The 17,593-nt window shown below is 38.9% G+C and overlaps 1 protein-coding gene across 1 annotated transcript; it reads left to right on the top strand.

Moving 5' to 3' along the window:
* Positions 1–6,482: 6,482 nt before the first annotated feature.
* Positions 6,483–15,622, top strand: Tlr10 (toll like receptor 10). The gene is made up of 3 exons (XM_027938782.3): positions 6,483–6,539; positions 10,527–10,605; positions 11,485–15,622. Exon 3 carries the CDS (start codon positions 11,670–11,672, stop codon positions 14,103–14,105), a length of 2,436 nt encoding a protein of 811 aa, XP_027794583.2. The 5' UTR covers positions 6,483–6,539; positions 10,527–10,605; positions 11,485–11,669; the 3' UTR covers positions 14,106–15,622.
* The last annotated feature ends 1,971 nt before the right edge of the window (positions 15,623–17,593 follow it).

Raw genomic sequence — 17,593 nt, 5'->3', positions numbered from 1 at the left:
AACAGGCATTCTGGTATTAAATCTTGGCTCCATTTCTCTGTAGCAGTGTGTCCTTGGATTAATACTCTAACCTCTCAGTTTCTTTTCCTTCATTTGAAAAATAGGTGTAATAACCGTATCTCTTTCAGATGGCGGTTGTAAGAAACCAGTGTGTCCTGAGGACTTATGCAGAGTCCTCTTCTCACTCTAAACTGACACACTAGGTAGGAAATGCGTCCCAGAGACAGACCCCCGCGGCCTGAGTCCTGGCTGTTCCACCTTGGGAGCTGAAATAACTCTCTGCTTTATTATCCTACACGTAAAATTAAAATAATAATAACTGTACCTGTCTTATATTGTTGTTAAGAGGGTTAAATAAGTTGAGACATTAAAAATCCACAGAACAGCACCAGACACAAAGCAAAAGCTCAATAAATGATAGTCACCATAACCATACTGGTTTTTATTACTAATTGCTGTTATCATCATTACTCTTATCCTCATTATCTTAAACCACTCATTATAGAACTGGAGCTGAGCTGTCCATCATGTTCCATTTAGATTGTCCTGGAGTTTCTGAGATGAAATAAAATCAGAAAAGAAATAAAATTTAGCTGCTTAAAAACCGGGAATAGCTCTATGTTAAATCAAGTGAGGAAATGAACAAATAGATAAATTATACATTGTAAATGGGGAAATAAGAAATTGGAAAGTAAACTGGTAGCAAATATCAGATAAATTTCTCTTTATATATATTTATCTCTTTAAATTTGTCTCTATGTATATATCTATGTCCTTTATATAGATATAAACATTATATATATATATTTTTTTCTATATATATATATAAACATCCTATATGTTTGTACGTATATAAATGTATATGTCTTCAAACTGTATGGGGAAATTATTTGCAGCTTAGAACTTGATATGGAGCCAATTAACCAAATGTGAGGCATGACATTCAGATTCTCCCTCCAAGTTAACCACCGTGCATTCTTTGCTGGGAAATACTGGAGGTTATGTCCCCACTGTAACAGACAGAAGCCAAGAAAGAAGGTGCGATGCATCCAGAGAGCAGAAGCTGTAACCCAGGAGAGGGGCGATGACATTCGCTCTGCAGCTGTCCTAGACAGAGCCAGTACCTACTTGAGCGAGATGACAAAAAGTCATTTGAGGGAGGTGATCATTTATTTAATAGATTTGGTTTTATTAAAACTTTGACTTGAGAGCAATTTGTGAATGTGCGGCAAATGGGAAAAATGAAATAGGAGGCACTTGTTAACAAAGGAAAACCAAGAAGTCTAACCACAGACTGTCATCCAAGTGTATAATGTGGCTTTTAGCCATGCCTCAATATCCCACACATATTGATAATGTAAACACTGAAAAACAATTTAACAAAAAGTAAGAGATAATATAAATCCCTGCCAAAATATTGCTCTTAAAAAAGTGAGTCATTAAGTTACAGAAATGCTTTGTTTTCTTTTTTCTGCTTAAAAAAAAAAAAATCAGGTATCAATGACACCAAATGCAGTGGTGTGCTGGTAAATATCTAATAATAGATTCTTTATTTTTAAAACAATCTTTGATGTAAATATTCCCACTGTAGCCAATTTCAAGGTGCAACTGTGGCATCATTGAAGACAGAGTTGGAAAGAGATGCGCGCATGAACATACTGTTACAGTGCTTCCACAGGACGGATCCAAGAGACGGTAACCTCAAGAGTGTAACAATAGCAAGTACATAGTTAAATAACCAGGAAAGGATGAGTTTGAGTGCTTACTTCCTTTGCTTTTAATATAGATTATTAAATGCAAGTAAACATGATTTAATTTTTAATAATGGTTTTATTAAACAACTGGTTCACAAAGTCATTGAAAATTAAAAATGGGCTCTCATGAACTGGAATAAGCTGGCTCTCGCAGAGCATTGGATGTACTGGAAAATATCTTGGCATGATTCAGTATATATTTTTTTTCAGTTATAATCAAAATAAAGATATGTGGTTGGGAGGCAAACAAGGAAATCAAGGGGAATTCCTCATGCTGACATGGTCTCCACCTCTCCCTAAGATCAATGCTAAGAAGCTCATTAATGAGGTTATAAGAAAAACTGCCCCTGGGGGGGTGGTGAGAAGCCCCGGGCTCCCCCTCTTCTGCTCTACTCTTCCCTCCTGCTCCCCTGTTCAACCTGAGCCTTTATTTTCTCTGTTCTTCTGTCTCCACGTCCTTCCTGTTCTTGCCTTGCATCCTGCTTGTCTCCACTTCTCTTGGTCCCCATTCTTTCTCCTCTCTTTCTGTTTTCTTCTTTGGAGCCTCTGTTCTTCTTCCCTTCCATTTCTCTCTCTCTTTTCCCATTATTTTTCTTTAATATTTATGTATCCTTCCTCTTTGATCCCCATTCCACTTCAGTACACATTGTTTACTTTCTTGTCCTTAGAGCACGTGGAATTGACTGCTGAGGACACAGGTCCTGGCCAATTTGGAGTATACAACCGTATAGCTGATTCATATTGTTGGTTTCGTGGTGTAAACAAGCCCACCTTGGCCAGCTTCAAGGAAACAGTGTGAGGTCACTGAAGGGGTGAAGTCGGGGTGAAGCTGAGAAGTAATGTGCCCTTGACTCTACAGAGGCAGCTGCCTCTCCACTGAGATCATTTGCGGAATGAGCAGAGTTGGTAGAGAAAGAGCCCAGGGGCTGGAGTCAGAGGGTAGCTTGCAGAGGAAATGGGAAATACGTGTGTTCAGCATCACTGGGGAAAATGGATGAGTTGGAGTTCCACTTTGTGGGCTAATTGTAGGATAGCCATTTATTAACTTAAGGTTCTAGTCCTCCATGTCCAATATGACAATCACTGGTCCTATATGGCCATGAAGGCTTGGAATGTGGCAAGGCTGAATTGAAAATGGGCTGTTGCCGCAGTCTGGCTGGGCACAAAATCACGAGCCACCACACAGCTTGTAGATTCAAACAGCAACTCTTTATTCCCGAACTCACACCAGCACTCTACCATCACGTTCTGGGGAAATCCACGTTCTCTGCCCAAATCCACCCCCACTGGGCTTTTGTCTCCCAAAGAATACTGTCTGAATCCCGTGAGAACTCAAGGGGAACTCAGGCAGCAGGATACGCCCTATTCCCAGCAGGAATAACCTTAAACTTGGAACCACCCTAAACCCGGATTGTCCTAAACCGGAACGCCTTAAACCCGGATCCGCCCTGGTCCTTGAGCAAGGTCACCTTACATGCAATGTCACTGCAAAATGTCCTATTTCCACGAGTCCTTCCACTAAGCAACATAGGGTACGCTGGCAAGGAAATTGTCATACCTACTTGGCTAATGGCTCCCAGCATCTCCCCCCTTCTGATTAATTAAACAACAAGCAATGTGGCTTAAGGACCGTGCCTGGTAGGTTGTCCAATTCAACAGGCTGTAAGTGTAAAACACACCACAATTCAAAGACATGTTAAAATGTCATTTTAATATTTTTTTATATTGAGTACTTGTGAACTCATATTTGCATATGGTGGATTATATTAAAAACTAAAAATGCATTCTGCTGTCATATAGACCTAATTAAAATAAGTAAATTAATTAATAAAGTATTTGTTGGTACTAGAAATTGAAGAGGCGCTCTGCCACTGAGTTACAATCCCAGTCCTTTTTAGTTTTTATTCTGAGACAGAGTCTTGCTAAGTTGCCCAGGCTGACCTACAACTTGTGATCCTCCTGCTTCAACCTCCCAAGTCACTGGAATTACAGATGTGTGCCACCTTGCCTGGTTCATCATTGTCTTTTTAAATGTAGTTACTAGAAAATTCCAAGTCACTTATGTGGCTCGCATTATTTTTGTATTCTCGTGGAGCGTATTGCTCTATTGTTGGTAATAAAGCATTTAACAATCTCTGCAAAGCTTTTAGTCAGGTTCCTGCTCCATATCTAGGACCATTTTAATTTATTTGTTTGAACCAAAACTTTCTCCCCGCCTTATACTTATAAGCTATGGTAAATGAATAAATAATAAACTATTTGAATTTCCAAACCATGTGAAAAATGTGTTACATTTTATTTATTTTTTAAAAAATATGATTTAAAAGAAACTTGTGCCTTTATTTTCACTTACTGATACCTAAATTAAAAGTAGAGGGGCTTTAATCGACACATGTACCATACTAGACCTTAAGTCAGCCAGTGTGTCTTTAGGGAGAAAACTCCCCGGTCCTTCCTTCTACCCAGAAAACAGTCCTGAGTCGGGTGACTTTCCTCTCTGTCTGGATCAGGGCCACTGGCCATGCCAAAGACAAGCCACAAAGTGGACCACAAAACTATCAGGTGGCCTGTGAGTCCTCTGACCAATAGAGATGCTTCGTTTTGGATGGCAGGACAAAGATCCAATCAGATTTTTCATCTTGGGGGAAGAATCTTCAGGATGAGCCTCAGCTCTAGAAAGAAATAAAAGCAAAGATAGCGATAAAGAGAAGCTGTGAACTGAAAGAGAAACAGATTGAGGAAGTGCTAAAGAGAAGTGATGTCAAAGCTAGAGTAGAGAACAGCCCTTGCCCACTTGGGAGGGCAGAGCTGGCCTGAGCACCAGGGGTGCTTGTGTGAGGCCCAGGAAGCCACTGTTCCAGCCTCCACAAGGCCTGGCTGTACCACCATGCGCTCCTGGACCTCCTAGAGTACCTTCAAAAGAAACCTCCAGCCCCTTGAGCTAACCCTAGGCTCTCTATCCACTGCAACTTACCTATGGAAGTAGAAATCTGTCAGGCAGAAGGCTGGAAACAGGGGAAGTCACAAGAGGGGAACTGTGTATATGGGTGTGTTTGTGTAAGCATGAGTGTGTGTGTGGGGGGGGCATTTTAAAGGAATAAAAGCATTACATCTCAAAGTTATCAGCACATGTGGTTGTAAGCATACTGTTCTTGGTGGCTAACTCTGACCAAGGATTTAAAAGTGTTAGAAATCTCAGGTGAAGGCGGGAGGACTAGTGCATTCACTCTTGGGATCCTGGAGATGTAAAAAAAAACAATCCAAAACTGTGGACTTTGGAGCCTGACAGATTCAAGTTTGAATCTTGGTGTCTTTTACTGAATGATGATCTTGGGCAAATTTCTTGTTTTCACTCAACTAACCTCCCTGTCTGTCGGGTGGGGTTCCTGCAGGTCTCCTCTGTGGCTGGTGGCCAAGCTTGGCCAGCATCTTGTATGCAGAGGTTCCTGCACTTAGGAAGTAAGTGCAAGCTGGAGTGATGCCGGGCAGGTGACAGAGTACTGCTCCCTTACTTGGCTCACCTGGTTTTGGTAAATAAGTTACAAAATAAAGACACAAAACCTCTCAATTTGCTCATGGAGTAAAGTGTTCAAACATGTTGGTCTCTGGGCAAAGGAAGAATAGGCCTCTAGACAACCAAAAGCCTAAGTGATTATTTTTTTCTTGAGAGGAAAATGTACAGTGCAAGTGTGCTGATCTTAATAGTTAAGAATTTCTGTATCAAGGAAGATTTGGAGCTCAGTTCTTTAAACAAGACCCTCTGCAATATTCCCTATGGGTTTGCATCTATGGCCTGTCTCCATGTGTTCATGTAACACAGACATGTTTAAGTTTAGGTAGGCAAGAGAGCAGATGGGTTTGTTTTGTTGTATTATGTACGGTTTTTTTATTGTGAGATTTCCCCTCAATAATGTAGAAATATATACAATTACATTTAAAATTCAAAAATCATAATACTATTGAAAAGAACTCTTATTTTAAGAACTTATCCCCTCCCCATTTTTTACTAAATAATTTATAATAAATCTATTACAATCATTTAAAATGTGGAAACTGAATCAGAACAAATTATATTCTATTCTTTTATATTTATTATGTCAAATGTTATGTATAACCAAAAGAACCAATTAAAATCTGGGTGCAGTGGTACACGCCTGTAAACCACACAGGAAGCTGAGGCAGGAGGATTTAGAGTTCAAAACCAGCCTCAGCAACTTAGCCAGACCCTAAGCAACTCAGCAAACCCTGTCTCTAATGAAATATAAAAAAGGGCTGGATGTGGCTCAGTGGTTAAGTGGCCCTGGGATCAATCCCTGGTACCAACAAAACAAAACAACCCAATTTAAAAAAGTGGTCATTCCTCCTGTGGACAAATCCACTTGGAAAGGTTCATCATTGTTGGTGTTCCAGGGGCTGAAGGAAGGGGGTGGGGGGCCTGGTGAGCTGCTGCTTGGAGGCGTGGCTTTTCTGCTGGGGATGATGAACAGGTTCTGGAGATGGAGAGTGGTGATAGATGTACAGCCTTGTGGATGAACTTAATGCCACTTGATTGCACACTTAAAAATGGCTGTAAAATGGTTTTATGTTATGTTGTAGTTTACCACAATAAAAAATGTGCTTTTAAGATGCTAATAAATTTATGTAACTTGCAATGCCGCTAGCATGCAGTAGAGGGGGAAAGGGATTTAAACTTGACTTTCCTACCTGCTCCTGCAGCTAGTTCTGCCCCTGTCAGTGAACCACCCACACACACCTGCAGCTCTACGGAGACGTGAGAGCCCTGGGGTAAGGACCGTTAGCTCTGTTTTCTTTTTTAATGACACTCATGAAAAAAGAAATAAGGGGCATATGTATCTTTTCTGAAAAGATAATTTAAGCTAATATAGGTTGGGGGGGAAGTAGATTTATTGAGATTTTTCAGTATTTACTACTTTGCCTAAAGATCTGTGATTGGCGACCAGGAATATTATTGTGAGGAATTATCTTGCAGATGCTTGGGGGCTTGGGTTTTCTTCACTGCTGATTAAACCTGGTCAGCTCTTCTATCTAGAGTTGATGACCTCAGGAATTGTCATGAGTTCCTTTTTTAGTTGCCTTTAATACATGTTGACAATATCTGCTGGGTGAGATCTTTGGCTACTTAATCATATCTGTTGCTCCTTTACCCAGTTCAAAGGTTTTGCATATGCATTGCTTGCCAAAAAGTAGGGGCAGATCTGATGGACCTTGTGCAATGTTGTTCTTGCTCAGTTTCCCTTAGAAAACCAAGTGGTTAAAGATGGTGGTTTGGCTGCTGGAGGGTTTGGTTCACATTATGTAGGTATTTCATTTCTTAGAAGAGCTTTCTCATGGACGGCCTATGCTGAGCTGTTAATTAGAGATGTGTGCATTTTGAGATTTCTTTCAATTCTTATGAAATTATAATGATCTTAAACATATATTTACACATAGGCAAAGTCTCTCAAACTTTGTGGCACCCAGAAGAATGTCCCATAGCTTCATACCACTTCAGAGAAAAGCACCAGGGTTGGAAGAGGGGAGGAGGCCACCATGGTAACGGGCCAGGTCAAAGGAGACCATCTCTGTCATCACATTCTAAGCTGCTCCACTTCAGGGTTTGAGATGCCTTAGCTTGGGTTTAATTGCCATCCAGAAGGGGCCGGACAGATGCAGGTTCAAATCCCTTCTCTACTGCTTATTCACTGGGTCACCTTGGGCATGTTACCTAACCTCTGGGTTTTAGCTCCTCTATCTGTAAAATGAGAATAATAATAACCACTATTTTGTTGGAATGTTGAGTAGGTTGAATAAGATAATGTAGGGAAAACACATAACTCCATATCGGACACATGGGAAACCATCAAAAAAGATCATTCTCTTATGTTTCAAAAGTCATTCAATGTTCAAGGGATTTTTAAGCCTTTGTCCCTTTCTCTGAATCATTGGGAAAAGAGAAATTAGATGACTAAGTATATATCCTTTGGAAAACAACCAGTTGTCATTTCTTGGTGCCCTTGGATTTGGACTGATAAGTCAAGTTTTTTTTTTTTTAGTTATTAAAGAAAGTTACTGTTTTTCACCTGCTTCAGCATAGTAGTAATAGTAGAAATATGATATTTACTGAATGCATCAAAAGTTTATGTTGGGGCTAGGGGTGTAGCTCAGTGGTAGAGTGTGTGCTTAGCATGTGTAAGGCCCTGGGTTTGAACAACAACAAATTTATGTTCTATTTTAAAAATGTTTTAGTGAAATGCCATAATTCACATGTATTGCCTGAGGAATTGGACCTTTTTATTTCCTTATATTAAGAGAAGTTCACAAAAGGTTCTGCTCTCATTTTATTTCCATATATAGTTGTGGTACTGGGGAGGGGGAAGAAATGGGTAAGAAAAGGAAACTCTGACATCTCAACCCAGAGGATTCCAGATAAAACAATGGACCAGATTCTGCTACATTTTTCAAGGGTTATCCAGACCTGGAAGCTTAAAGTAAGTTGCTGCAAAGTAAAGTACTCTGTAAGATGATAACATTAAAATCGCCTTTATCAGTTTGGTGACTTGGTGATTATAATTACAGGGATCTTGCCTAGCCATAATGGAGTCTGAGGGGGGGAAATCAGTATTGTGATGTATTCTTTATGCTTTTGATATTTGTTCAATGTGAATTTTCACATTAATTTCTTTTAAAAAATATTTCATTAGACCATTGTTAATCTTGATGACTGAGTTCCTTGTTAACCTCTTAAAATCTGTGCCTTACTTACTTTACCCTGGTCTTGGCCTTGATAATTACTACCATTTATTCAATGTGTCATTCCTAAGTGATTTGATGCATGATCTATTTTATGCTTCTGCATAAACCCATTTTATAGTTGAGAAAACCTAGCCTTTCAGAGATTAAACAAGTAGCGCACGTCACACAATCAGTGAATGGTTAAGACTGGACTTGAACACAGGTCTGTCCATCCCTAACACAGATTCATTCTTTAGGCATCACACACTGCCCACATGAGGAATTCACAGTATCCATTCATTCATTCGACACTTACTTTTTAGAACACATTATGTACCATCTTGTGTTAGGAGAATAAAATGTTAAAGTCATTCATTCATCCATACATTCCACAAATATTTGCTGAGCCTGTGCGGTGGTTACAGAAGAAGACAAGATAGACAGCCATCAAGGGGATGGGGTGTGGAGGAGACTGTCAATAAACAAAGGAACAAAATAGTTGTAATCTGGTAAACTCTAATTTGCCAGAATAAGAGTTGATAAAATATAAGAATTTTATCATCAAAGTGGATAATTAACATATTTTTGTAAAATGTAGGAATTCTCCAAGTGTACAATGTAAGGAAATTCACACAAGACATGGTGATGATGTGTGTCACCAAGATCGGGAATAAGATGCTCTGTATACTTTGGTGGTACTAACAGTTATATGGACAGTCTGTCTGTCTGTCTGTCGTCTATCTCCTCCACATGAGGATATAGTGAGAAGGTGGCCGCCTACACACTGGGAAGAGGCTCCTTGTCAGGAATTGTCTTCCAACTTTTTGATCTGGGGCTTTGTAGCCCTCAGAACTATGAGAAATAAATGTTTGTTATCTAAGCCACTCTGGCTATGGTGATTTGTTACTGCAACTTTAAACTAAAGACAAAGTATTTTTATTTTTTTAGTTATTTTGGAAGATATCCCCATGTTTTCTAGAATTTCTTAAAACACACACACACACATAAGCACACACAAACTTGGGAAGGTTCTAGAAAGAGAAATCCAGATGTTAGTGGGTAGTTGTTAGGTCAGCTTTTTCACCACTGTGACCAAAAGACCTGATGAGAAAATTTTAGAGGAGAAAAAGTTTATTTGGTGCTCATGGTTTCAGAGGCCTTATTCCATAGACAGCCAACTCCATCGCTCTGGGCCCAAGATGAGGCAGAACATCGTGGAGGAGCAACAGGAAGCAGAGAGAGACACTGTAGACCAGGAAAAAAATATACACCCCAAAGGTGCACCCCAGTGACCCACCTCCTTTAGCCACACCCTACCTGCCTGGGTGACCATTCAATTAATTTCTGTCAGGGGATTAATGCACTGATTAGACTAAGGCTCTCATAATCCAATCATCTCCCCTCTACGCTGTCTTTCATTTTCCCACACATGACCCTCTGGGGGACACCTCGTAGCTACCAAAACAGTAGTATTCTAGATAGCCTCATGTTTTCATTCTGCCAACTTAGCCCACCATGTCCATACCCACATGTCACACAGTCTCTCTCTATTGTCTTTGTCTCAATTATTTTTCTTTCAAGTCCTTATCACTATCCCACATATACACGCCTTATTTTGTTCTCAGACTCTTTTCTTACTCGCTGGAAGGTAAGCTGTGAAGGAAAAGAAATCTATCTGTTTTGTCTGTTGCTAGACAATTCCCCAATGTCTAGAAAAGTTTTGTCAGAAGAGGCAGTTAATTAATATCTTGAACAATGAACACATGGAAATCTTAGTTCTCCCACCACCTCTCTTCCGTGTCAGAGAGACAACTTGAAGCCTAGCTCCTCTCAAAGTCCTCTCAATCTTCCATCATGACTTTTCTCACCCGTAAAGTGGGGGTAACAGTGTTTCCCTCACTGAGTATTGTGACTAATGAATGAGATAATACATTTAGGATGTATGTGAGGCATTTAGGATATACCTTGACACATCAAAATCCCCCCAAAATAAAAACTGTTTTCTTTTTAAAAACCATTATTATTGCTATTATTCAACAGCGATCCAGATTGCCTCCAATCTGAACAGGCAAAAGGACAGGAATCCTGATTGTGTCTGTTTGGACCTTCAAGTTAGAGGGTAAGCGATTTTTAAAGACAGATATTATCTCCAGGGACTCTCTATATCCACAAATATAAAAGTTGAGGAGCAACACCGAGATATTAATTCTAGGGCCCATAATATTTAACAATAAAACAAATTACTTTCACTCTTCTTAAAGCATTCTGGCTATCGAAAGGGGATGTGGGAGGGGGTGATCTGGCAAGGACATTCCTCAGCGGAGTGGGAGGGAGGTGCTTCTCCCACCTACTGCACTCTCTGTGAGAATCAGACCTCAGTTTGGGGGACATGGCACATGCAGTGACTGGCTTGTAGATGTATCAGCCAAGGTTCTGAGTTTAAGTCAAATCCCCAATATAGGTTGGGACTTTACTCCAGTCTCTTGGTGAATATAGTCAGATACTGGCATTAAAAAAAAAAAAGTTCTAGAAAAACAAAATTATGTCATTTGCAGGAAATGGATTGAATTTGGGAACATTAGGTTAAGTGAAATAAGCCAAACTTATAAGGTCAGGATTGTATGTTTTCTGTCATGTGTGGAAGCTAGAGAAGAAAAAGGAAAATAAAAGTTGGGTGAGGGGAGGGATCTCATAAAAATCAAAGGAAAATCAGTAGAATAGAGCAAAGGGACCAGGGCTGGAAAGAGGGGAGGGGGCAAGGAAGAGCTGGAGAGTGACACTGACTAAATTATACTATTACATTGTGTGCATGTACGAATATATAACGATGAATCCTACAATTGTGTACAACTTTAATGCAACAATAAAACAATAAAAACTAAAAATAATTACATTTTTTAAAAAGTCCTATGGGAATTAACAAACCACTTTATTTTATTTTTATTTTTTTTTAGTTGTAGACAGACACAATACCTTTATTTTATTTATTTGTTTTTAGGTGGTGCTGAAGATTGAACCCAGTGCCTCACACAAGCAAGGCAAACGTTCTACCAACTGAGCTACAACCTCAGCCCTTAACAAATTAATTTTTTTAAACAATTGTTCTGTGCTATCTTTCCACAGTTTGGACCTCATCTTCATCATTCATATGAGGAAACCAGGGATAAAATACTTGGAAACACAATGAAACTCATCAGAAACTTTTATGTATTTTGTAATATTGTTATGTCAATAGAGGGCTTGGCCTCAAAGCTTCCAGAAGAAAAGGAATTAATTACTAACTACTCCAATATGTTTCTAAAAAAGGTTCCCACAGACTTGACCCCAACCATAACCACACTGGATTTATCATATAACCTCCTTTTTCAAGTTCAGAATTCAGATTTTCATTCTCTCTCCAAATTGAAAACTTTGATTTTATGCCATAACAGAATCCAACAGCTGGATATCAAAATCTTTGAACTGAACCAGGAGTTAAGATATTTAGATTTGTCTTATAATAGACTGAAGACTGTAACTTGGTATTCGCTGGCAGGTCTCAGACATTTAGATCTTTCTTTTAATGACTTTGACACCGTGCCTATTTGTGAAGAGATTGGCAACATGTCTCACTTGGAAGTCCTGGGTTTGAGTGGAGCAAAAATACAAAAATCAGATTTCCAGAAAATTGCTCATTTGCATCTCAATACTGTCCTCTTAGGATTGAGAACTCTTTCTTATTATGAAGAAGGTAGCCTGCCCATCTTAAACACAACAGAACTTCACATCGTTTTGCCAAGAAACACAAATTTTTGGGTTCTTTTGCATGATGGACTCAAGACTTCAAAAATATTAGAAATGACAAATATAGACTGCAAAAGCCAATGTGTGAGGCATGAAACTCAACAGAATCTTATTTTAAAGAATGCCAAGACATCTATTCTGTTATTTAACAAAGTTGATTTACTCTGGGATGACCTCCTCCTTATCTTCCAATTTGTTTGGCATACATCGGTGGAATACTTCCAAATACAAAATATAACTTTTGGAGGGAATATTTATCTTGACCGCAATTCATTTGACTACTCAAATACTGTAATGAAAGCTATAAAATTGGAGCATGTACATTTCAGAATTTTTAATATTCCACAGGATAGAATGTACTTGCTTTTTACAAACATGAATATAGAAAACCTGACAATATCAGATGCACAAATGCCACACATGCTTTTTCCTAATTATCCTGTAAGTTTCCGATATTTAAATTTAGCCAATAATATCTTAACAGATGACCTGTTTAAAAAACCCACCCAATTGCCTTATTTGAAAACTCTCATTCTGGAGGGCAATAAACTGGAGACACTTTCCTTAGTGAGTAGCTTTGTTAACAGTACACCCTTGATGCACTTGGACCTGAGCCAAAATCTATTACAACATAACAAGGATGAAAATTGCTTTTGGCCAGAAACGTTGATCACCATGAACTTGTCATCCAATAAATTTGCTGATTCTGTTTTCAGGTGTTTGCCCAGAAGTGTTCAAATACTTGACCTGAATAATAACCAAATTCAAACTGTCCCTAGAGAAAGTATTCACCTGAAGTCTTTACGAGAGCTAAATATTGCATTTAATTTTCTGACTGATCTCCCCGGGTGCAGTCATTTCAGCAGACTCTCAGTTCTGAACATTGAAATGAACTTCATTCTCAGCCCATCCCTTGATTTTTTCCAGAGCTGCCAGGAAGTTAAGATTCTAAATGCAGGAAGAAATCCATTTCGGTGTACTTGTGAATTAAGAGATTTCATTCAGCTTGAAAAATATTCAGAGGGCATGATGATTGGATGGTCAGATTCATACATCTGTGAATACCCTTTGAATCTAAAGGGGACTCGGTTAAAAGATGTTGATCTTCCTGAATTGTCTTGCAACACAGCTTTGTTGGTTGTCACCATTGTGGCCATCATGACCATTCTGGGGGTGACCGTGGCCTTCTGCTACCTTCGCTTGGATCTGCTTTGGTACCTCAGGATGCTAGTTCAATGGGCACAAACCTGGCACAGGGTTAGGAGGACAGCACAAGAACAACTTAAGAGCAATGTCCAATTCCATGCATTTATTTCCTACAGTGAACATGATTCTCTCTGGGTGAAGAATGAATTGATCCCCAATCTAGAGAAAGAAGATGGTTCTGTTTTGATTTGTCTTCCTGAGAGAAACTTTGAGCCTGGCAAGAGCATTGCTGAAAATATCATAAGCTGCATTGAGAGAAGCTATAAATCCATCTTTGTTTTGTCCCCCAATTTTGTCCAGAGTGAGTGGTGCCATTATGAACTCTATTTTGCCCAACACACTCTCTTCCATGAAAGGGCTGATCGCATCCTTCTTATCTCTCTGGAACCCGTTCCATTGTACTGCATTCCTACCAGGTTCCACGAGCTGAAAGCTCTCATGGAAAAGAAGGCATGCTTGGAATGGCCCAAGGATAGATGTAAATGTGGGCTTTTTTGGGCAAATCTTCGAGCTTCTATTAATGTTAATTTATCAGACACTGGAGAAGTGTGTGAACTACAGACATTCTCAGAGCTGAATGAAGAGTCCCAAGGTTCTACAATATCTCTGATAAGAACAGATTGCTTATGAAACTCCACCTCTGTAGGGAAATTGGGGATCATATACACTGTCGGGATATAAATGGATACAATCTTTATGATGATAATTTGTCAATACCTACTAAAATGAAAAATCATTATTCACTTCATGTCATTTTCTAGAAAAAATTCTAAAAATATATTCTCTGGGGGTTGGGGTTGTGGCTCAGTGGTAGAGTGCTTGTCCTAGCATGTGTGAGGCACTGGGTTCAATCCTCAGAACACATTAAAAAAATAATTAATTAATTAATTAGAGTTAAAAATATGTTCTCTAAAACACCTGTACAAGTTTGCAATGTTTTATGTAAAAAGATGTTTATCACAGAATTTTTTTATAACCATGAAAAGTTGAAAAGCTTCCCAAATATTCACAAAATAAGGGTTGATTCAATAAAGTCTAGTATACCCATGTAATAGGATATTAAATAGCCATTATAGTATGGAGAAAATTATATTAATATGTTAGTTTATACATTGAAATAAAGGTCTAAAATAATCTGTATCAGCATACTGATATAGTAGTCATGGTTTGGGTCTAGAAGTTTGGATTACAGGAATTTCTATGTTGTGTATATCTGTAATGTTTGAATTGCTTAGAATGAATCTGTATTTCTTTTGCAAGTTAAAAAAATAATTTTTTTAAAGCCTACACATCCTACTCATTTTGTTTGATTCTTCTCTTCTTGTCTCACAATTCACCAGAAAGAAACAACCACTTCTCAATTTTGCAAAATCGTATTTCAGAAACAAACATGTCACTTCTCTGGTTGGAAAATTCTTGTAGTTTACCCACATGTAACAGAGGAAAAGTTGCATGTACTTTTAAGATTGAAACCATTCTCCTCTTATCTCCCTGCATCCTGGGCTCAGTCATTGAGCTCTGTTAAGTCATTTGCCCTTTCTGGGACAATCAGCCTTCTTTGTGCCCCAGACTAGAGAGTGCATCTGGCATCATGCCTGCCTGGAATGGCTTGTTCAGGAAATCTTACATTTCCTTCAAGACACAATACAAAAGTCAACCTTTCTTGGAAAACTTCCTCAATCCTTCCAGTAAGCATGATACTCCTTCATTCTTTTTAACACTTTGGACATATTTCTATCAGCCAACTCATTATAGACCTCTTTAAAGTCTCCATTTCTCACCAGACTATGAACTCCTAAAGGCCATCTGCCCCTGTATCAGCAGCAGTTTGCACAATTCTTTTTTCAGAAAAGGTGCCTGCTAAATGCTTAAGGAATGAGTTTGGGTTGGTTGAAGATCTTAGTGGGACACAACTGGCTTCAGGATAGATGGTGGGCTTTGAAATCAAATCCTGAGAAGCTGGGAAAGAAGAGAAGGAATAGGTTAAACTCAGGCAAAAGGAAAGAGAATCAAGAATTGAAGGATTCCTGAGTATAGAACGCATCACTTGAAATTGCCAAATTGGGTTGCTCTTGATCTACAAAGATACCTGGTTTTCATCTCATTTACTCTAATAAAATTGATCTATTGAGCAGGTTAAAACTGAATTCTGCATCTACTTATTTCCTTACAGTTTGTACTCTTATGAATTCCTCATGCTAAGTAGTTTTTTTTGAATTGTATTCTAGATGGTCAACCTGAGAGTATGGGGAAAGGGCTGAGAGTCAGTCTAGAAGCCAGGTTATGCCACCATCTGGCCAGAAGCCAGAGTTGAGGAGTCAGAGATTAGCAGACTTGAAGCTGAGCATCTCCTGCCCCTGCCTGATGAGCCCATGGTCTGTCTGGCAGAAGGGGAAAGACAAGGAAATCGCAGTGGCTGAGGGCAAAGCCTGGGGACAAGGCTTTTCCTGGGCTGGGCCACTGACAAGAGTGTGATTCCTGGCTTCTCAAGAAGTGAGACAGATTCCATATGAGAGTTTGTAAATCTTGAGTAAAATACTTAACATGAGATGAAGTAATTTTGGATCATACAAAGAAGGTAACATTAGCCCTAAACTCACCAGAATTCAGTTATTTCATGATAGAATCCTCAGTTTAGTAATACAGCTTTAACAGCAGATGTGTTCTATTACAATTTAAAAAACATTAGATTTAGCTTTCAGAACTTCTTTTTTCAGAAGCTGGACAAAGGCAGCTTTCATTCAGAGTTGGCTTTAAGGATGTTGGGTGGGGATTCCTTAAATCTTCCCCATTATATGTTCCTTTCTCAGAAACTCAGATACTATCTAGCTTCCTAATATTCTTGGTTTTGACTGTTAGGTACTCAGAAAAAAAATAAATTTTACATGAGTTGAATGTTATTTGCTTTGGGGACTTGAGACACTGTAGCTCAGTAGTAGATTGTTTGCCTAGCACATGTGAGGCACTGGGTTTGATCCTCAGCACCACATGAAAATAAATAAATCAAATAAAGATACTGTGTTCCTCTACAACTAAAATATGTATAATGTATACTATATATAATTATATATACCTACCTTATGCAAACCTAATGATGTAATTCCATCCAAGGAATTTCAGATTTTAGTAATGAGCCATTCTGCTGAATCATGAGCTGAGCATCCATTCCCTCATGCTCTGATCAGGTCTGGAAAATGGCTTCAGATCTTATGTACTTGGAATTTTCTTATTATTTCTTGCCATGTGTCCATCTGGAGCTTCTTCTATTTTTTTTCCCCCTCAAGGAGCCCGAATTCTGTATCAGTGTGGTTGAAGTCGTTCTGTGGATTCCTCGGGGGCCTTCACGCTCACTGAGCATCTCTGCAGATGGATGGCAGCATTTCCTGTGTGTCAACATCTGAGCTGAGAATGGGCTACATTCTTTGAATAAATATGGAAGACGGGACTGTTCTGAAATGGAATTGTCATCTTCAAATTCCAAGCAGATCGGCAGGGAACAGCAGTTTTAAACCTGACTTATGGCAAATGTTCCCTAAGTTCCATTCCTCTGTCTTCCATAATGAATCACTCAAGAGAAGTACAGCCTGGGGGAATTTGAAGTGAGTGAGAACTTAAAAATTATCAAGCATAACTCTCAATTTCAAATGAAGAAATTAAGACTTTCAAATTTTAAATGATTTGCCAAGCCCAAGGTCAAACATTTGCCTTTTAAATCCTAGACCAATGCTTTTGCTTCCAAAGTCCACAGCAAACTGTGGCTACCTTTTTAGCCAAAGGTAGGGTCATTCAGGGTCAGTGTTAGGAAGGTTGGTTGGGAGCTTCTGGTCAATACAACTTCAGACAGCGACTCTATCTGCCTTCTCAAAATGAAAATGACTCTTCTTCAGAATATGTTTTGATGGTGGTGTCCACGATGTCTCAATAGTAACCATTCTAACAGTGCCCATATATTCTAATAATTAGTTTGAAATATTCAAATGAAAATCCAATGAAAGTTATTTTGAATCCTCACATATTTTCCTAGGACACTTCAACATTCCCTCTGCTATCCAAATCTTTGCTCCAAGCACATACCCTGTGAAGATTTCTTAGGCAACATAATTGAAAATGGTAATTAT

Source organism: Marmota flaviventris, chromosome 7, assembly GCF_047511675.1.
Source record: "Marmota flaviventris isolate mMarFla1 chromosome 7, mMarFla1.hap1, whole genome shotgun sequence".
NCBI classification, from domain to species: domain Eukaryota; kingdom Metazoa; phylum Chordata; class Mammalia; order Rodentia; family Sciuridae; genus Marmota; species Marmota flaviventris.
Note: the sequence above shows the minus strand (reverse complement) of the source record. Positions and strands in the feature narration are given on the sequence as shown.